At 51.5% G+C, this 21,776-nt stretch overlaps 1 protein-coding gene across 5 annotated transcripts in view; it reads right to left on the bottom strand.

The window, feature by feature from the left end:
• The window catches only part of UPP1 (uridine phosphorylase 1), a 28,616-nt gene extending 10,630 nt beyond the window's left edge, over positions 1–17,986 (bottom strand). The window contains exons 1-3 of one of the 5 annotated variants that reach the window (XM_060632078.3): positions 17,878–17,986; positions 12,218–12,291; positions 2,004–2,068 (exon numbers count right to left, since the gene is read on the bottom strand). Coding sequence is in view for 4 of the 5 variants with exons in the window: in XM_060632074.3 (XP_060488057.1) it covers positions 2,004–2,068; positions 17,878–17,937 (125 nt within the window). In the remaining variant the exon portion in view is untranslated. Of the gene's footprint in view, positions 1–2,003; positions 2,069–6,235; positions 6,380–12,217; positions 12,292–12,407; positions 12,554–17,877 lie in introns of those variants that run through there. The other 4 variants (XM_060632075.3, XM_060632076.3, XM_060632074.3 and 1 more) reach the window with 4 other exon arrangements.
• Positions 17,987–21,776: the final 3,790 nt, after the last annotated feature.

Genomic DNA, 21,776 nt, shown 5'->3' with positions numbered 1-21,776 from the left:
CACGACAGTGTCTGCGGCCTGCGGGGCAGATCCAGCCGGAGTCTGATTGGGGTTTTGTAGGCACACGGCCTCGCTCATCCATTTACACTGTACCCACGGCTGCTATGAAAATTCTGACACCTTCACACAGTCATGGCGTCCTAAGGTCTTCTCACGACAACCGTCACTGATGACAGGATGGTTGCTACACGCCTTCGGGATGTTATGGTCACGGAGGACCAAGTAGAAGGGCTGAGCGGCAAGCGTCAGAACTGACAAAACAGGATGTGATTAAGACAAGTTTGCCACATTATTTCAAAATGGGAAACTTTTTTTTTTCCCCTCCCTGATTCCAGGAAGAGAAGGAGAAGGAAACAGAGCATTACTATGAAGAACACCAATGCTTTTATATATTTTTCAATTCTTTATGCTTTAATTTATTTTTGAGAGAAAGAAAGAGACAGAGCGTGAGCAGGGAAGGGGCAGAGAGGGAGGGGACACAGAATCCGAAGCAGGCTCCAGGCTCCAAGCTGTCAGCACAGAGCCCGATGCGGGGCTCGAACCCACGAACTGTGAGATCATGACCTCAGCCGAAGTTGGATGCTCAACCGGGGCTCAACCTGAGCCACCCGGGGACCCCCTGCAATGCTTTTAAAATAGATAAGTTGGACAAGGACCATAATGAACCAGACCATGTCAGAACTTACTTTTTAAAAGATGTTAAAACAAATCAAAGACATTACTTGGAAAGCTCGTTCTCTCCTCTACATACAATTTCCAGTCACTTTATCTGGTTTTGTCACTTGACTCATTTAACAACTATTCGTGAAACACCTGCTCCGGAAAGGAAATGCAAAATGGATGCAAACTGGCTGATTCTACAAGCTGTCCAGGTGCCTTGGGACAGGTGCTCAGGGACTAGAAGAGGCGAGGAAGGGAGTCTGGGGCGGGGGTTAGGGAGAGCTCAGAGCAGCCAGCCGGATCTGACCCCAGCCACGCATCAGGCCCCGTTCTGGACACAGATACAAACGTTAGTACCTGGGAGGCACTCGGCTTTGCGGTAGAAATGATGTAACTAATAGTTCACACATGGGGAGCCTGGGTGGCTCAGTCGGTTAAGCATCCGACTCTTGATTTCAGCTCAGGTCATGATCTCACGGTTTATGGGATCTGGTCCCACATCAGGCTGTCTGCTGTCAACATGGAGCCCGCTTGGGATTCTGTGTGTCTCCCTCTCTCTCTGCTCCTCCCCTGCTCACGCTCTCTCTCTCAACAATAAACATAAATTTTGAAAATCGAATAGCTCGCACATAAAAACCTACTTCACACTCACGACTGCTGTGGAAGCTGGCTTCTATCAGTACCCCTCACCGTATGGGCTCACTTTAACGTGAATGTTTTTCATAAGAGGCACTCATGAGCTGGCCTCGAGCTCCTAACACCACAGCCGCCTTGCGGTGGTGGGCAAGGACACACCAGTGAGGGAGCGCAAGCGGAGGGCAGGCCAGGGGCCACTCCAGCTGGGTGCTGTCCATGACCTTGAGCCCAGCTCCAGGGCTCCCCCAGGTAACCCCAGCAGAGGTGGGGGACACCAAGGGGAGCGAGGAAACCAAAATACTGTTGGATTCAAGCCCAGGCAGGAATCAGGATGAAGGCAAGAAACTCTCCCTTGGCCAGCAGTGCACAAATAGACATAGAAGATGGGCTGTAAGGATTACCAGCTGGAATCACGGAAAACCATAAAGAAAGTATTTACGATTCTGAACCCCGACAGGGCCGGGAGACAAGCAGGGGCCGTGTTTTGGAAGGGGCCCCACCAGAGCCGTTCTGAGCCCAGAGCTGCCCACGTAGCTAACACCGCGTGTCCCTGGCACCAGACGCCAGAGCTCTTGTCATCTCGTCCCCGGTCTCTGTCACCAGAATCAAACGTGTTACCGTACGGCGGCTCTCGGAAAAACATGTGTCACACAGTAATCGCCATAAACCTAAGGATCTAACCAGCCTGCGGTCGGCAGGAGCCTTACTTGTGATTGTCACGTTTCTTTGTTTGGAGTCCCGAGGAAGCCATTCTCTCAGCTGGGGCAGGAGCCTAGGAGAAAATAACATAGAATGTTATTTAAAAGTTTTGGAGGGGGCGCCTGGGTGGCTCAGTGGGTTAAACATCCGACTTCAGCTCAGGTCATGATCTTGTGGTTTGTGGGTTTGAGCCCCCCATTGGGCTCTGTGCTGACAGCTTGGAGCCTGGAGCCTGCTTCGGATTCTGTGTCTCCCCATCTCTCTCTATCCCTCCCCTACTCATGCTCTGTCTCTGTCTCTCAATAATAAATAAACATTAAAAAAATAAGAATAAAAGGGTTTTTTTTAATGTCTATTTAATTTTGAGAGACAGAGTGCAAGCGGGGGGCGGGGGGAGGGGGCGGGCAGAGAGAGAGACAGAGACAGAATCCGAAGCAGGCTCCAGGTTCTGAGCTGTCAGCACAGAGCCCGACATGGGGCTCGAACTCACGAGCTGTGAGATCATGACCTGAGCCGAAGTCAGATGCTCAACTGACTGAGCCACCCAGGTGCCCCCAGAATATTATTTAAAAATAGACTCAGGCATGTAAGAGACTCTTAAGAGCTTATTTGGCAAAAATCTATTGGAACAAGGCAGCGTCAGACTAGAAGCTGTCAGGAAGGCCCCAGGAGAGAATTAAAGGGAGCAGGTACAGAAGGGGAGCCAGGACATGGTTGGTAGGCAGATCAAGTATAGCTTGTCCTCAGGGATTTGACTTGACACCCTCGAGGTGTTGACAGGCTCAACACCAAGGTGTTGACTTGGGACCTGGGCATCAGATCTGACACCTCCGTCCAAGGCCTCCTTGTGTAATTAACAACAGCGAGTCCCCCCGCCGACCCCACTCACCCCCACTGGAGGAACCCAGGGCACTCTGGCTCACTGGCCTGTGGAAGCCCAGTGCTGAAACTCTGTGCACACTCACATCAGGCCCCATGTGCGCTATGTGACCTGCAGGGTTGCTAATTTCCAAGGAGCTAGCAGAAATACACCAGAAGCCAAGGTGGGCGGGCGTCACCCCTGGTTTCCCAGCCTGGCCCCACAGACCACTCCCGGCTGCCCACCCCTGTGGGATCTCAGGTGTCAGGGACAGCCCAGGAAGAGGGGTGCGGGTCGGGGGAGAGGTCTGAACTGTGGGATTTCCAGCACCTGCCAAGGAAGGAGAGAAGATCCGAAGCAGGCACGAGTCAACCCTGTCTTTACTACCATCCTAAAGCCAGAGGAAGAAGAAACCACAGATGCGGCCGCGTTAAGTTCCTGGGGCTCGGCCTCTTGTTCCCCTCCCCCATCTCTCTGTCCACAGATGCGAGGCCCCGGGGCTACTTTCCTCTGCTCTCTCTACACCTGCCCTGTCTCCAGCCCCTCCTTCTTATCTGTTTTACCTTCCTTTTCTCCTGATGCTCCCCTGCATTCTGCATCCTGAACCTATTAAAACCGGCTCCTTCAAAGTTAAGCCTTCTGAGGATATAAATGGACTCCCGGTTTCCTATGGTCCCCAGACTGAGGCTGAACTGGGGGCCAGAGTTAACGAGCTCTCCAACGTGGCCGGGGACCCCCATAGGTTTGCTGAAGAACTGCACATAGTTATTCAAACTTTCCAACCTGGCTTCTCGGATTTGTATCAGCAGATCCACACGCTGATTGCTGGGGCCAGCCCAAACACTGGATGAAGCCAGTCTGGTGGAAACATCCCGAGCAGGAGTTAGACCAACACACCCCCGAATTTTGGCAAGATGCTAGAACACTCACTCACTGGAGCAATTATAATGGCTTGTCCTAAGCCTGGTGACGGGAACAAGGTTGAGGCGTGTACACAAAAGCCTGATGAATCTGCTCATGGTTATGACGATGGACTCCAAACTGACTTTAAAGACATTCTGGTCTTCCCTTTAGCTATTGAGTCCACCCAGGCAGGATTTAATTCTCTGCTTATCAACAGTTATATCTCTGTTTATCTTTTTTTAATTTTTTTTTTAAATTTTTTTTTTAACGTTTATTTATTTTTGAGACAGAGAGAGACAGAGCATGAACGGGGGAGGGGCAGAAAGAGAGGGAGACACAGAATGGGAAGCAGGCTCCAGGCTCTGAGCCATCAGCCCAGAGCCCGACGCGGGGCTCGAACTCACGGACCGCGAGATCGTGACCTGAGCTGAAGTCGGACGCTTAACCGACTGAGCCACCCAGGCGCCCCAGTTATATCTCTGTTTATCAAAGATCCAGGATCTTTCCCTTCCAGTTAAAAGGGCCAGGCTGGAATGGGAAACTACGTCCCCTCCAAATTTAGTTATCCTGGCAAACCAGCTTGGTTGCACCCTAGCCAAGTCTCATTTCTGCTGTTATTACAAGCAACCAGGATATTGGAAAAAAAGACTGTTAACAAATTTAGGCGTTGTAGGTGCTTCTAGACCGCTAGCCAAACTTTTCAACGTCCTGTCGGTCCATCGCTGGTAATCAGCTCGGAGAATCCACTCTCCAGACTGGGAATGAAACTCCGTCCTTACTGACACAGGACCTACACCCTCAGTGCCCAGCCCCACTGCCACCCGCCCAGAGCACCTGAACAGTTAGTTCAGTTAGTGAGGAGGGGTCTCTTACAACTCAACAGTTTCCCATCTCTGAACCTACTCTCTTTGAGACATACTGACTCTGCCTTCTGCCCCTACTCATTTATTGGGTTGAGACTTCTTAGAAAAGCATCATGCCAGAATTTCTTTTTCCCCAAAGGGGAAGATAATTCTAGAACTTGACAGTAGTCATCAACATAGCCAACCAGGGGATTTAAATGACCCTTTGACATCTTTGATTTGCTCTGTCTCTGACAGGACCACAGCTGAGTCTGGGGACACTGGTAATTTGTCACGAATGGATCAGCTACCATCCTCTTTAGGGGCAAAATCCTTAACTGATATTGGCACAGTCCACAGAGGACCTGTCAATACGGCTCAAATAGATCCCTCAAAACCTGTCCTTAGAATAAGTCAATAGCCTATAAATGAAGAAGCCCTTCAGGGTGTCAAGCCCATAATAGAGAATTACAGGTCTCAGGGCCTCATTATCGCCGGTACTAGTCCCTGTAACACCCCTACTTTATCTGTGAGAAATCCCGATGGCCAAGGATGGAGGTTTGTTTGGGACCTCGAGGCAATCGATAAGTCTGTTATCCCTCAAAACCCTTTTATTCCTAACCCCCATACACTCCCAACATCCGTGCCCACTGAAAGCAACGTTTTCACGTTTTCATAGGTAACTGACCTATGTGGTGCGTTTTTAGTGTTCCAGTTGCTAAGGACAATCAGTATCTTTTTTTTCTTTAAGTTTATTTATTTTGAGAGAGAGACAGACAGACAGAGACAGAGAGAATCCCAAGCAGGCTCCACATTCTCAGTGCAGAGCCCGACATGGGACTTGACCCCACGAACCATGAGATCATGGACCTGGGCTGAAATCAAGAGTCAGACACTCAACCGACACAGCCCCCCAGGCGCCCCTCCCTTTTTCCTCTCTGCATGTGAGAGGGAGGGGGATGCCCTGAGAGCTGCTCACCCAAAAACACGGAGACCACCATCACCCCATGGGGTGTTGTACCCAACAATTAGACCCTGTGACTCAGGGATATCCCCCTGGCCTCACAGCCATTCCTGCCACTGCCCTCTCAGTTAAGGCCACTGAAGAAATAGTCACAGGGGTTCCTCTAACCATCCCAGTGCCCCATGCAGGAGCCCTCCTAAGTTCTCCTGACACTCAACACTTTTCAGCCTGTCGCCTCACCTCCCGTGACATCATCCTGGTCACTGTTCCTCTTACAATGACTCTTTCTGGTTCCAGGATCCTGAACCCTCTCACCCCTCTCCTCTCCATCAAGGATAAAATCGCTCACAGTGGCCTCACATTGACAGATCACCTGTTGACTCCCGTGACAATTCACAGGAAACTGCTCTAGTCAATGCAGCCTTTCATGGTTTACTGATGGTCCTTATTCGAAGCATCAAATGTCACACTGGATGTGCTATACAACTCCCCTGAAGTCACCGAGACAGGACCTTCACCTCAGGCTCCTCTGTTTGGCCCAACAGGCTGACTTATGTGCCCTAAATTGAGCTTCTGTTTTAGCCAAGGGCAGAACGACAAACATTTATGCAGACACTCAGTGTGCCTTTGGGGAAGCTCATGATTTCGGAAGGGAAACAACAGTTTTCTTACCTCCCATGAGGATAAGATTCAGAATGGCTCCAATGGGCGCCGGGGTGGCTCAGTTGGTTGAGTGACTGACTTCAGCTCAGGCCATGATCTCGCGGTTCACGAGTTCGAGCACCACCAAGTCAGGCTCCGTGCTGAACAGCTCAGAGCCTGGAGCCTGCTTTGGATTCTGTGTCTCCCTCCTCTACCCGTCCTCTCCCCGCACTCTCTCTCTCTAAAATAAATAAAAAATATTTTTTTTAAATGGCTCCTATGTCCAACATTTACTAGGTGCCATACTTTTTGCTGGTGGCTCTAGTTATTACTAACAGTTCCGGGCATTTAGCCTCATCCCCCTGGAGGCCAAAGGAAACCACTTTGCTTATATTTCCACCAAAAATGCTGTGCTAAAGGAGACCAACAGCAGGACCCCAGTCATGGTCCAAAGATACGTTTTTCCAAATGACGGCCTGGAAAAATTGACCAGAGATGCCCAAAAATTGGCCCCATAAAAGGAGAATCAATATTGGAAATCTGACAGTTGTTGGTCTGATAAAAAGAGAGAACTCAGGTGTGGACCAAAGAACAATGTGGCCGTACCAGAAAGTTTTAAATTCCCAGTACTCACAACTGTACGCACATTAAACCATTGGTCTACCGTGAAAGGATAGTGTTCATGAACCAATATGGCGGGAACTCTGCTTGTCCCACTGGCCAAAATACAATCCTGGGAAACACCCATACTGCCCAATGGACCGTTTGAGGTTTGGCAAATGGGTTCTGTGCAAATCCCTCCATCTCATGGATATAAATATGTTTTAGTCATGGATCATATGCTTTCTCTCTTATTGGAATGAAGCCTTGTCTTGTAGACAGACCCACACCTCTTCTGTGACTAAAATCCTATTAGAAAAGATTATCCCCTACCTGGGGATCCCCTCTTGAACCACGCAGTGACCAGGGAACCATGTTACTGGCCACGTGCTTCAGCAAGTCTGTGCTTCTTGGCTAGTTTTACACTTTATATCCAATTAAGCCCAACTGTTGCGGGTAACTGGTGGTTTTAAGGGAAACAGATATATACATACAGTTGAGCTCAGAACAACGTGGTGGGGGGGGGAGGGGTGTGCACTGGAAAATCCGCCTGGTGCTTCTGCCTTTTGATTCCTCAAAGACTTAACTGCTACTAATAGCCTACTATTGACTAGAAGCCTTCCTGAAAACATAAATGGTTGATGAACACACATTTTGTATGTTTTATGTAGTATATACTATACTCTTAAAGTTGGAGAAAAGAAAGTGTCATTTAAAACATCATAAAGAAGAGAAAGCACAATTACAGTACCGTCTGTATTTATCCAAAAAAATCCACACGTACGTGGATCTGCACAGTTCAAACCCCTGCTATTCAAGGGTCTGCTGTATGTGGTCTCCATCCAGTTTCCCAGAGTAGTGAACGCGCTAAGGGGTCTATTGTTATGTTAATGAGGTGGCTTGGAAAGCGCCAGAAGGTGGAGGCTGGTTGCCAGGGAAACCAATCACACGATTAGAGATTGGCTTGGTCAGCCCCACTTCCCACCTCAAGGGTCTGGAGGTTGAATCAATCACCAATGGCCAATGATTTCATCAGTCGTGTCCATGCATTGAAACCCCCATAAAATCCCAACAGGCCAGGGTCTGTGAGCACGTGGAGATGGGGGGACAGCGGGCCCTGGGGCGGCAGGGAGCTCGGCACCCCCTCCCCAACCGCACCCTGGGCAGCTCTCCCTTCCCTCTGTTCCTGATTTAATCCTTTTACAACAGACCAGTGATCTAGTGAGCGATCTGTCCCCCGAGTCCTGTGAGCGGCTCCAGCCACTTCGCCAAACCCAGGGAGGGGTCGTGGGAGCCTTTGGTCTGTAGCTGGTGGGTCAGAACCCAGGTGACACGTGGACTGGCATCTGGAGGGAGGAGGGGCCGTGCTGGGGGACCGGGCCCTCAGCCTGGAGGGTCTGACTGCCATCTCTGGGTAGGTGGTGTCAGAAGTGAGTTGAATTCTCTGACGCCCTGCTGGTATCAGAGAATTAGTGTCAGGAAACCCACGCACGCGTCAGAATTGTAATCGCTGATCAGCATTTTAGCTCCTAATTCCAGGCATGCACAGTATTCATCAAACAGATTTATACAGACGGCTGGGCTTCCGCAGAAGTCTGGTTTCCAGGAAATGCAACCATCAGCAGGACCATGCAGAGACTGGCCCCAGATGGCCCCGCTCCCCTCCCCTTAGGGCCCTCACTCCACTGAGAGAAGTGGAGCCTGGGGTCTTACATCTGTGTCCCCAGGGCCGGTGTCAGTCGGTCAGGCAGTGTTCCCTGCCAGAGCAGTACGTGGTCCCAGCAACGCACCTCCCCGCACCCCCCAACAACCTGCACCTTCCAAGAGGCTAATTTTTCCTCTGCGGGTGGGAAGCTGGGCAGCATGCAGAGAATCGAAAGAGGAAGAGTTAGAAGTGCTTTCCCGGGAGGCGGCAGACAGAATCCAGAAATGGAAACCAAGCCGCAGAGAAAGCATCCTGTCCGGTCTTGCAGAGAAAGCGCCACTCCCACACCCGCTTGCTTTTCTCGCTTCGGAAACAGAGAGATCATCTCCCTGCCCAGTCCCCGTCCCAGACCTCACGCCCTCCTGAGTCCGCCCCGGGGCCTCTTCCCCTTGCACCCTTAGTGCCGGCAGGCCCCCCTTGTAGGCCACGAGCCTCCCCAAGACTGACCCCTCTCCGTGCTCCCACCCAGCACACAGCAAAAGATTTAAGCAACTTGGTGCCAAGAAAACCGCAGACTCCGGTGACCCTCTGGCTGGAAAACCCCCTGCTAACTGAGGCTGCTGGCAGGCAGCGTGGCTGTGTGTGCAGGGTTGGGGGGGGGGGGGGAGGGTCCTGGTGTTCCAACCAGAGACGCGTTTCACTCTCCAAAGCATACATTATACAGTGCCCCTGATGAGAGAGCGTGGGGCAGGCTGGGAGCCAAACACAAGCTAACAGCACCCCCCCCCCCCCCCCCCGCCCAGGTGGGATATGTGATATTCCTTGGACTCTCCTGGCTGCCCAAGAACAGGAGAGAGGAAAGAAAACAGATGGTTGACTGATGGAGATCACGGTCATGCAGGACAAGGGTCTCCTTCGGTGTATGGAGAACTTAGTAAACTGCAAGAGAGACAATCTCATCCAGAGGCTGATCTCCAGAAGCCTAGAGACTCCATTTCCCGGAGCCCTAATATCACCCTCAAGAGGTAAAGGTGTTTAAGTGCCTGCCATGGTGATGTGGGAAACAGAGGCAAACGAAACATCAAATCCCCTTACTGCCTACGGCTCACTGACCAGTCCTTGAAACCGGCACAGTGACCTCCCTTGAGGGTCTCATCTGCCTCCATGATGACACTTTGTGGGGGACAGAAGGGAATCTCAGCTTCACATCACCCCACCTTGAGAACCCTGTAAGTCTCCTTCCTTTATCTCAACTGCCCCAGGACACATGCTGGCATCATGCTCCAGGCTTAGGGCCCCCGATATACACCCGAGGGGTCTCAGGACTGAGGTTTCACTAAATGGTAATAAATGGTGTTTCCCTGGCCACAGCGACCCCCTCAAGGTCCTGGAAACCTTGCTTCCAAAATTCCTAAGAGACTTACTCTATCCCCGCCCCCTCCCAAGCTGAGGGTATGTGATGAGTTACCCGTCACGACCCCAGTGCAGCTCCTGCTGCCCACGGGTTGCAGGATTTTTTTTTTTTACCTCAACACCCAGTGTAAGGGTTAAATTGTAGTGTAGGGCTAACCTATAGCTTGAGAGATAACAGCTTTGTGTTGACACTATAGCTTGAAAAATAACAGCTTTGTTTTGACACTGAAGGTTAAGAGATAACAGCCTTGCTCTTGTAAATTACGCTTCATACTCTCGTAAATTAGGCTTCACCAATTAAGGAAACAAAAGTTCAAAGAAAAGAGCATCAGAGGCAGGGTCAAGGAGATCAACTGGTTGCGACTTAACCGCAGAAAGTCTAAAATAATCACCCCATCCGGGAACTGTTTCCACCTCATCTGGGAGCTATTTCTTTGTTCTGTTCCCAGGTGATGATAAAATGAGGTGGTCGGCTATAAAAACCATGTACCACGGCTGTTCAAGGCCGCACTCTGATCAAAAGTGTTGCTCCCGATCGGTCGGCCTTGCCTCTCATTGCAATAAACTTTGTTGTGACTGTCACTGGTGTCCATAGCATTCTGTTTTAGGAGTCGTGTGGATGCAACACCAGGATTTGTGGTCTCCCCACTTGGAAGAAGGAAGGGGTGGACACAGAGTGAGCAGGTACAAGGTTATTAGAGCATCAGATCCGGAAGGAAGAATACTGGGGAAGCTCTCTTTACAGAGAGGGGGCGCTCAGAGGGAATGCCCGTGACTAGACGCAAGGCTCCTTGTTTTAGGAGGTTCTGGTCAGCATCCCCTTCTCTTCCCCCTGGATCCTCCTCAGGTCCCACCCTTACTGGCTGGACAACTCCAGGTGCTGGGTGGTCCCTTCCCGATGGGCTCGACTCCATTGCGCGAGGGGTCAGACTGGTCTTACTGTTGCCCGTATACACAAGTTTTAGGGTTTAGTTAGGTATTTTCCGTTGTCAGATTCCTGAGAGGAACCTGAGGGGGAGTAGGTGACGTCTGTTACATTCTTAAGTGGAACTCTACGCCCCAAGGGGGTTGCTGTGGTCAACCGCTCCCAGCTCCCAGCATTGTTCCAAAATGCATGCTTTTGCCACCCAGGGACCTCAGGTCCTTTCTCTATTATCCTATCTTTCCCTATTATACAGGGGTCCTGTCTGTGTGCTTTAATAAAATCACCTTTTTTTTTTAATTTTTTTTTTTTTAACATTTATTTATTTTTGAGACAGAGACAGAGCATGAACGGGGGAGGGTCAGAGAGAGAGGGAGACACAGAATCCGAAACAGGCTCCAGGCTCTGAGCTGTCAGCACAGAGCCCGACGCAGGGCTCGAACTCACGGACCATGAGATCATGACCTGAGCCGAAGTCGGCCGCTTAACTGACTGAGCCCCCCAGGCGCCCCTAAAATCACCTTTTTGCACCAAAGACATCTACAATAATTCTTTCTTGGCTCCAAATCCCCACCATCACCCCAAAACCCCATCACCCCTGATAAGGGAGCATTAAGTCAAGCTAACACACACCCTCCCCCACCAGGTGGGATGTGTGTGACATTCCTCAGGCACCCTGGCTGCCGAAGGACACAGGAAAGGAAAGAAAACAAACAGTTAACCGATAGAGACCACAGTCCTACTGGACGTGGGTCTCCAAGAGTTTACAAATATCTTAGGAAATTACAAGAAAAAGGCAATCTTACCCATAGCCTCATCTCCAGAAACCTACAAACTCATTCCCAGAGCCCCAGCATCACCCTCCCCTCTGTAGTGATGTGGGGAACACAGGCAGAAGGAAATGGCAGGTAACATGAAATGTCCTCCTAACCTGCAGCCCATTGACAGATACTTGAGGCAAGTACAGAGAAGCACGTTTCTCCAGAAACCCCTGCCCACGTCATGTTGCCTTCCTAGAGGGAAAACAGCCATAGCCAGACAGTAGCAGGGCCTCCAGGATCCCATGGGTCCTCTTTAACACATCAAAGTCCTTCTGGAGGCCTCCCTTTGCCTTTCCCTCCCCCAACTCCACAGTATCGAACCAGTCTCTCCTCCCAAGCCCAGCACAGCTCTCTGCCCTCGGGTCCTGTCCCCGTGCTTTAATAAAACCACCTTTTTGCACCAAAGACGTCTTCAAGAATTCTTTCTTGGCCGCCAGCTCTGAATCCCCAGCACTCCAAAACCGCATCACCCCCACCTGCCCACAGAAAGGTCAAAGCCAGGAGGAGATAAAGGAGGTGTCTCACTTCCCAAGATCTTTCTCCCTAGAACAGGCAGAGCAGAGGGTGGAAACCAGGAGCCAATCCACCCCTGGGGGCAGCTCCCCACTCACCTGGATTCTTCCAGCTGCAGCAGGTGAACGGACAGGTGAACAGGCAGTGTGGGGAGCAGGTGTAAAAGAAAACCCTGGCGAAGAGTAAGAAAGAGGGAATCACTATTCAGGGACCCAGCACTACGTTTGCATTTTGAAGGAAGTTTTCAAGTTGGAAGAAAACACACAAAGCTACATTATGTTTTCCGACCTTCAAAGGAATCAGGAAACAGGGCTAGTCCGTGAGTGAGTGTCGTTGAGGCCAGGCTTAGCCCAGCGGGGGTTCAGGGTATTCTAGAAAAGGAGGCACCCCTACGCCAGGGCCCCTACCACCAGCATCCACCACGTGCATTCAACTGCAGCTCACGACGTAAAACCCAGACAGAAGGGCTCCCCAGGACCCTGTCTCGGGCGCAAGAGGGAGCACCAGGGGAAGTGTCAGATGCACTGATTTTCAAGCACCACCCACCCACCCCCACCCCCGGTGCGGTTTCACAAGGAGAGGTCACTCATCAACTCAGCGAAGATTTCCAATGACCGCTTTTTACATCATTTTGCTGATTTAAAATCGTCGTGCACCCTGGACATTTTCCCTCCCACCGAGAATAGGTATGGCACATTCCCAGCAACACACACTGATGGTATACAATGGGACCTGTCCAGTCTGGGCAACTCAGAATAAACGCGACACTTCCTGTTTCCTGCGGGGCTGAGAAAAGTCAGCTTGCAAAACCCAGTGACTGATGTAGCCCACTGTTGGCTGCACTGTACCCCCCCCCCCGCCATGAAAGGGCTTCGCCCCCCTCCTCAGTGGCCACTGCAGAGCAGGGTGAATTTAGGTGCTCGCCTGGTGCTTTCAGGTCACTTCACGTGTTTAGTCACAGAGTTAAGAAAGGCACGAACTATCTGTGAGGTACCAGAAAGGGCTAAGCATGGCAGGAAGGGGTCACTTGACTTGGGGCCAGGTCAGAGGCCAAGTGCTCAGGCGGTGAGTCCATAAAAAACTTGAGCAGCACCTGGAGGTGGCCGGGGACTCCTGAAAGGTTTGGAGGGGGCAATGACGGAGATGTGTCTTTGTGAAAGGATCCAGAGGAAGCCACTATCACATAACAATTATTCCCACCTGAAGACATAGGAGTTTCTGAAATCCCTTGTCTGCCTAAAAGTGGAGCCTCCTAGAAGAACTCAATTGTCATGAATTAGGTCCTAGGGAGCAATGCCAACTCTTCTTTGAAAACCAAAAACAAAAACAAAAACACAAAAAGACACTCTCACTATCTTATCTCCCATCTATCCACTTATCCACTTATCTTTCCAAAGTCCTTTGTTTCCCTAAGTGCCCCTTCTGCACCTCCCCAGAAGTCCTCTGTTCTCCCAGAAGTGTCCTTCTGCCCCCTCTATGCCCTATGAAGATGGTAAATAAACCCCCCAATTTTTTTAAGTAGGCTTCATGCCCAGCACGATGAGGGGCTCAAACTCACAACCCTGAGATCAAGACCTGAACTGAGGTCAGGAGTCAGACGCTTCAATGACTGAGCCACCAGGCACCCCCAAATTCTAACCACCTCTTGGAGCCACATTTTTCTGTTAACTCCCATGTGCATACATAACTAAAAATCCATCTTTTCTCCCACTAGTGTGTCTTGTCATTTTGATTTGCAGTCCCCCAAAACACTACCTAAGAGGATAGAAGTTTTTCCTCCCCAACACATGATTCCAGCAGAGTTGGATGGAGGGACACAGAACATGAGCAGAGACATGTTAAGAACAGAAAGGCAGGGTACGTTCTGGATCCAGAAGATGAAATCGTAAGGGCTGACTGGAAGGATGAGGCTTCAAGGGGTGCCTGTGTCGAGCTAAGATGACAGGGAAGGACCCAGTGTCACTTACTAGGCATGGGGCTAAGGCTGGCTGTTTCCCATGACACCCTTTGGTTCTACACAAGGTGGCTGTAGGCATCACCCCATGTGGGAAATAAAGCTTGAGTTGTTTTCACAAGCAGGTTTGAAAAGTGACAGATGAGGCTAGCTGGGGGGAAACAGGGCAGGTGGGAATTCGGGGCCCAAGTCACATCCCCGGAACCAACAACTGAGGGAAGTCCCAGACACGAGAGGGACATCAGGGTAGGGAGGGAATGACCATGGCCACGTCCTATCCCTGCGGAAGGAAGCACTGATTAAAAATAGTCTTTCAAAAGTCTAATCTTCCCTGGGCGCCTGGGTAGCTCAGGCGGTTAAGCATCCGGCTCAGGTCATGATTTCATAGTTCGTGGGTTTGAGCCCTGCATTGGGCTCTGCGCTGACAGTGCGGAGGCTGCTTGGGATTCTCTCTCTCTCTCTGCCCCTCTCCTACTCATGCTCTCTGTCTCAAAATAAATAAGCATTAAAAAAAAAGTGTAATCTTCCAACATTATCGGCACTGGATGATGGTTGTGACACTTCATGTCCCTTCGTCCTGAGGAATGGAGCTTCTGTGGAGAGCAGACAGCAGATGTCCATCTGTTCTTTTTCAGTTTTAACCATTAAACTAAAAATCAGATAGGTGGGTTACTCTGTGTAAATAGCTTGGTGTGTATAAATGTTTATAAAACTCTTTTGAATGAACATAGAGAGCAAATGTGTGTGAGTGTTCGTGTGTGTGTGTGTGTGTGTGTGTGTGTATGGGAGAGAGAGAGGGAGGAAAATGAACAGTGTTTATCTTCAGGGAGTAGGAAAAGCTGAAAGTTTCATTTTGTTTTATATTTGTGAGGTTTTTCATATTATTATTTTTATTTAAGTAATCTCTACACCCAACCTGGGGCTCGAACTCACTCACAAACTCCAAGGTCAAGAGCTGCTCCGTCGGCTGACTGAGCCAGCCAGGTGCCCCTATTTGTGTTTTTTTTTTTTTTAAACACTGAGTTTGTATTAATCTTATGATCAGTAAAGATAACAAAAGAAGTCCACTTGGACAAAAGCCCATGGGAAAAACTCATTTTTTTTTTTTTTTAACTAAAATGTTACTGGGGTGCCCACCATCGTAGAAAGTCCTGGGACTGCGAATGTGATTTGTTGGATCATGAGGCTTATGCAGAGAGAGAACTAGTAGGTCAATCTGGCCTCCAAAGAAGGGAGAAAAAGGGCAGAAGGATGGAACATTAGGGGACTTAGGCCTGGTTCAGTAAGAGGTGACAGGGCAGGATAGCAGCCTTAAAGGGTGGGGCAGGGTGTGAAAATCCTTTTAGGGGTTTAAGATTTAGACTTTCATTCCGGTTCAGGGAAATCACTAATCCTTTAAAGGCCGAGTTTACAGCCAAGGAAAGCAACCAAAGGTGTCTTTAACCCTGAAGACACCAGGAGTGTGGAATGAGCTAGAGGGGCCAGGCCTCACTGGGCAGGGCAGGGCAGAGTAGAAAAGGGCAAAGGGACAGGGAAGTAGCAGAGGGGAAGGGGGGCCGGGAAGGACACCACAGCCTGAAGAGTGCCTCAGGGGCCTTCCAGGATATTTCCTGTTCTCCAAATTTCAGAATTTCTGGGTCACCCCTCATGGAGGGGAGCAGCCTGATGTGGGGTTGACTTCTGGCATGGGTGGCCAGGAGGCTGCCACCTGTGACCTTGGGTCAGCCGGCCAATTGGGTCACCTGGCCAACCCCTGACCAAGAAGAGAGACAGCCCTGTGGTCCCCGATGTGGGCGTTTCTAGGTCCCAGGACAGTTTACCATAGACACGAATTGTGAAAGGACCCGCACGCAGGGACCAATTCTACGTCCTCTAATTTTTTACCGTAGTTTCTCTTTAGATCTGCAGGACAACTAGAGGTCAGTATTTCATGCTTCAACACTTGTTCAACATGGGTTTCAGGCATGCTTCTGGCCATCGAAACTCTCAAAGTTTAGTAAGAAAGAAAGAAAAAAAAAGGGGGGGGGGGGAACAGTCCTAAAACAGATTCACTTGCCCCAGGACGGCAAACCAAGACTCAGATATCTGTTAAATCAAAACCAAATGGAGAGCAGCCTTAAAAATTCCGAGCAGAGAAAAAATTCTGAGCAGAGAAAAAGGTTAGTCATAGGAAGTTTGAGTTTGCAAGACGACCCCGCCCCCCCCCCCCCCCCCCCGGGCCACTTCCTGCCTAGCCTCTGGAAATGTAGAGCAAGATTCCCAGTCTTTCCCAATGTCAGTATGAGGTAACCACGGACCAATTCCCCACCCTTTAAGAACTTTCTAATATTGCAGCCAAGCGCTGCGAAGAAGAGCCACCGCCTTCCCACTCGAACTCTGGCGTGGTGATGACCGTAGACCTGTGAGTCCTATCCTATGCTCTGGTTCCAGTGCTCCCTGCTTGCAAACTCTTGGCGTGTGCCCAAAAACTTTTACTAATTGCTACTTTGGTGAATCATTGGCTTTATTCTGTTATTTCTGAACTTTTGACAGTTCTAACCTATCAGCCTCTCAGGAATCTGACCTTTAACCAGCCCACCTGCAATTACCTGGTCTCCATAGTGAGAGACTCCGGCCCTACCTCCAAAGCAAGGTGACCTTGGGGGAAGGATCCTTTCCTTTTATAATACCGTTTGTCTTGTCCAGTCCCCTCCCTCTTCCCTCACCCTTATGCCCCCTCACCCCCCATTTCTGCCTATAAAAGTCTTCCTCTTGTGCAATTCCTGGGAGCTCCTTTCCTCTTGCTGGATGGGACGCTGCAGCATCGGTAACCAAATACAACCAATGAGATCTTCAAACCCACTCAGTGGAATTGTGGTTTTTAACTGTAAAAATCATTCTCCAAGAGGTAACTTAACCACTAAAGAAAAAGTGTGTGTGGGGGGGAGGGGGGATTCTGGGTGTTCTATGGTTTGAGCTGTGGAGAAGCCGGTCCCCGCCCCGCCTGCCTCCACCTAGAGGTCACACCCGCTGCGTCTCGGGTCTTGGGAAGAAGGCGGCGGTGGCGGGGTTAGGAAACACACCCCTCTCCCACCCCACCCCCGCACGCTCTGAGCGCTCCCCCTGTGCACCCTGCTCCCAAGTGCACCCCCATCCCCTCTCCCAGAACATTCTCCCCACGCACCCACTAAGCGCTCTCAGCATCCTCCGGGACGGTACCTCCTCCCCGCACGCCTGCTCATCTGCCCCCCGCGCGCGCTGCTCCCCGGTCCCCCGCCCCGCACCCTCCTCTCCCTGCACCTGCTCCCCACCCCTGCTCATCCGCCCCGCGCGCCCTCACCGTATACTCCGCTCCCCCTGAAACCTGTTCTCCTCGGACCCCGTGCCCTGCTCCCGGCGCGCCCTGCTCATCCGCCCCACGCGCGCGCTGTTCCCCGGTCCCCCGCCCCGCACACTCCTCTCCCTGCACCTGCTTTCCACCTCTGCTCATCCGCCCCGCGCGCCCCGTTAGCAGTGCACCCTCCCCGTACTCCGCTCCCCGAAACCTGTTCTCCCCCCGACCCGGTGCTCTGTTCCCCGCACGCCCTGCCCATCCGCCCCGCGCGGGCGCTGCTCCCCGGGCCCCCTCCCCGCACCCCCTCACTGTACACTCCTCTCCCCGCCCCTGCTCCCCACCTCTGCTCACCCTCCCCGTGCGCCCTCTCCTCTCGGAGTACTCCCGTTGAGCGCACCCCGCTCCCCGCACATCCTTCCCAGCCCACGGCAGGTGACAGGGAAGCCTGGCTCCGGAAAGCAGATCCCCGAACCCCGGCGGGGACCACTCACCGAAACGGGGACCCGCAGCGTCAGTTTCGGATCTAAGTTTGAGCGCCAAGCCTGGGTCATCGCCCCGCCGCTGCCCCCTCCCCGCCCCGTTCCGGGAAGGCTGCCCCCAACTCCGCCCAAAGTTGTTTCCTCCTATGGCGGGTGAGCTGGTGAGTCACCGGAGACATCCCGGTTACTCATTAAGCCGCTCTGCCGTGAAGACAACCCCTTGTCAATCTTGAAGAGCAAACAGCAGAGGTTATCCAGCGGCAAATGGGCTTGTGCGAGACGGGGCAGACCAATTACCAGTGCGGCAAGCAAACTATGCCCACCGAGCAAACCCGAACTCAGAGCCCGCTCCCAGAGGACGCGGGGTGGGAGGGGCTGCTTTGAAGGAAAGTTCACTGGAGGGAAATGAGAGGCAGGTGGCCTCTCCTCGGCTGCAGGCGATGGAGGTGGAGGTGGGCTTTCATTGGCTGCAGGTGATGGTGGGGGTGGGCTCTCATTGGCTGCAGGTGATGGTGGAGGTGGGCTCTCATTGGCTGGCGGCTGTTGCCAGGTAGAGAGGAAATCTTCCTTCTTCCTTCCGCGTGGACTCTGCAGGATGAGGCCAGTGGTCCTGACCTCCGTGGAGGAGCCCAGGTCTGTAGGGGTTGCCCCACCCCCAGCTCCAAAGCCACCGGGGAGAAATAACACGCGGAACCAGCCCTGGGTGGGGTGGTGTCAGGAAACGGGGGCGGGGGGGGGTGCCCAGGCCATGTCCGCTGTGGTCCGTTAATCTCTCCAGTCCCTGATCTGGATTTTCTTCTGAGACTCTGGGTTGTGGGAGCTCGCTAGTAACTGGGCAAAGCCAGGAGATGCTGGCGCAAGAAAGGAAATGACTCATTCGGTCGGCAGCCTAGACTGCAGGGCCTGGCAGCAGCCAAGACTGCGGGCTGACCCGAGCTGCCCTGCAGGTGGCCTGCACAGGCATCCAGCGCCCGAGAGCTCGATGCCTGAGGATCTCTGGTGCAGCGCACAGCCGTGGCCCGATGACCACGCTGCACCTGACCTGGAAAATCAAATACCCAGGACATATGTGTCAAGGGAACACCCGGTGAATGCGACAGACCAGAAATGAGATTGTGACCGTCTCTAAACCACACCTGAAAGCCCCGCCCACCGCGAGGCCACCCCCGGGCGCCTCCGGGCGGCGCTGCTACAGGCCAAGATGCCACGGACACACAGGCCAGCCCCGAGGGCCTTGGACTTGTGCACAGAAGTGCTCTGAGCGGCCTCTCCCTGAAGCAGTCATGCCGCAAAGGCCACTGACGATGAATGACACCCACTCCTGGCGGACTGGCCAAGGAGTCATTCCACACCATTCAAAGTCCCCCACAAGGAGCTGAGTATGTTGCAGAGCCATTTGCGGAGGCTGGCTTTTGCTGTTGGGTACCACTTCCCAAGTGCAAGTGCCAGCCACCCTTCCTCCCATCTCAGCAGCTCTCCAGCATCCTAGAGGGCTCAGAGGGTAGAAACCTCAGAGAAGGGAGAACGGTGTTCTTCAGACAGCCGGCAGGCCCCACGGCAGGCCGTGGAACAATGTTGTGGGTCACAGCCAGCGTTCTGATTGTCGATGGGGAAGAATGGAGAAGAAAAGCATGTCCACTCCCGCGTGGAGGAGGCAGGTACCTCTGTGTCGCACAGTGTGGCCCCCAGAACATTTGAAGGTGGCGCCGGACACCAGCTGGATGCTACCAGCTGATATGGTCTTGGCCTCTTTGTCTTTACCTGTATAAGGGCCACTTGTCTCCTAAGGGGGTATTCTGAGCAGAAAAGCCAGGGCCTCCGGGAACTGTCCAACCTGGACCCCAAACACGAGGGGCAAACATGTGCCCCCAACGTCAGCCCGCCTGCTTGCTGCTACACAGCTCTGTCCGCACTCAGTTTTCTGCACACCCTTCTTCCCATTCCATCCAGGAATCGTAGGAGTTAATTTCTTAACTGGCTCTCAGCACACCTTATAGCCCACAGTGACTGTCCCCTTGTCTCAGTCTATCAGATGGGAAACATGCCCCAAATAGATCTCTGTTGTGTATAAGCCACCTCGTCTGTGGCATTTTTGCAAGGGCAGCTCGATAGGGTAAGTTAAAGTTGTCAGGAATAATTACGGAAGGGTGTCTTGTAGCCTTTGCCCCATTGCCCCCGTGGGGACATTGTGAGGATCCACCCAGGGTTTGACATTAACACAACCCACAAGTGCCCCCTTCACATTGCCGCACGTTTTCTCACACTCGTATTCGTGTTGTGCTTCTATACAGCTTTGTCACATGTGTGACATCGCCACAGTTGAGATGATGAACTGTCAGTTACCGAAAGAACCCCCATGGTGCCCTATCCCCACCCCTACCCCAACCCCCAAAACCGTTAAGCCCTAGTACCTGCTAATCTGCCCTCAATTTCTAAGATCTCATTTTTTTTAATTAAAAAAAATTTTTTTAACGTTTATTCATTTTCGAAAGACAGACTGTAAGTGGGGAGGGGCAGAGAGAGAGACAGAATCTGAAGCAGGCTCCAGGCTCTGAGCTGTCAGCACAGAGCCCGATGCAGGGCTCGAACCCACAAACCGTGAGACACACCTGAGCTGAAGTCGGATGCTTAACTGACTGAGCCACCCAGGCGCCCCTTTTTTAAAATTTCTTAATGTTTATTTATTTTTGAGAGAGACAGGCAGACAGAGTATGGGTGGGGGAGGGCAGAGAGAGAGGGAGACACAGAATCCAAAGCAGGCTTCAGGATCTGAGCTGTCAGCCCAGAGCCTGACATGGGGCTCGAACCTGTGAACTTCAAGATTGTGACCTGAGCCGAAGTTGGACGCTCAACAGACTGAGTCACCCAGGTGCCCCTGAACTGGCTTTTTCTACTCAGAATTCGCTGAAGATTTGTCCACAGTGTATGTATTAGTAGTTGGTTCTGGGAAAATTAATAAAAGGAAACTGCATTCAGAACAGAGTCTGATGGACAGCAGGGGGCGCTCTCACACCCTACCGCTAGTTACCAGTTCCAGACCCAACAGGAAGAGTGGCACCTTGCATCCGGGTACTACTTTAGCTACTACCTTTACTGTCTCAGTGGGAGGAAGGAACACCCCCGGCCCCCGCCATCCCCCCAACAGCCCAGCCAATGAGAAGCAGGCATAGCCCAGCCAATGCGTGAAAGTCTCAGCTCAGCCAATGAGAAGCCACTAAATTTTGAGCTCGCAGTTTATTCTAATGCACTTCTTGTTATCACAGCCTTCCCAAATTCGCTTGCTTCTGTGAGAGTGGTCCTCTCCTTCGTTTTACAGATTCACCTCTGGTTCTGCATGAAGCTTGGTTGTCACAGAGTGCATTTCTCTGCTATTCCTAAATAAACCCATTTTACTACTCAAAAAACAAACAAAAAAATGGCAGTTTTATGTTTAAAGGCAACAGTTGTTTTTTACCGAGCATTGTGCCCTGATGCGGACTATCCTGTTTAACCAATCGCACCCTGAAAGACAGCCAGGCTGTTTCCAGTGTAGGCTACGAAGAATAAAGCTGCTGTGAAATTTCACGTACAGGTATTTTGTGTGTGTGTGCGCGTGAACATACATTTTCATTTCCCTGGGATAAATACCAAGAGTGCAATTGCTAGGTTGTATGGTAATTACACATTTAGTTGTACAAGAAACTGCCAAATTGTTTCCTGCGGTGGCTGTAATATTTTGCACTTTGCCAGCAATGGATGTGAAATCCACTTTCTCCACATCCTCAGCAGTATTTGCTGTTGTAATTATTTTTTACCTTAGCCATTCTGATCATTGTACATTGATCTCTCATGGTTTTTACTTTGCACTCTCCTGGTGGCTAATAGTGTTGAGCACCTTTTGATGTGCTTACGACATCTGTATACCCTCTTTG

The sequence above is a fragment of the Panthera onca genome, chromosome A2, assembly GCF_046562875.1.
Source record: "Panthera onca isolate mPanOnc1 chromosome A2, mPanOnc1 haplotype 2, whole genome shotgun sequence".
Taxonomy (NCBI): Eukaryota; Metazoa; Chordata; class Mammalia; order Carnivora; family Felidae; genus Panthera; species Panthera onca.
The sequence above is the reverse complement of the archived record's forward strand: the minus strand, read 5'-3'. Positions and strand labels throughout refer to the sequence as shown.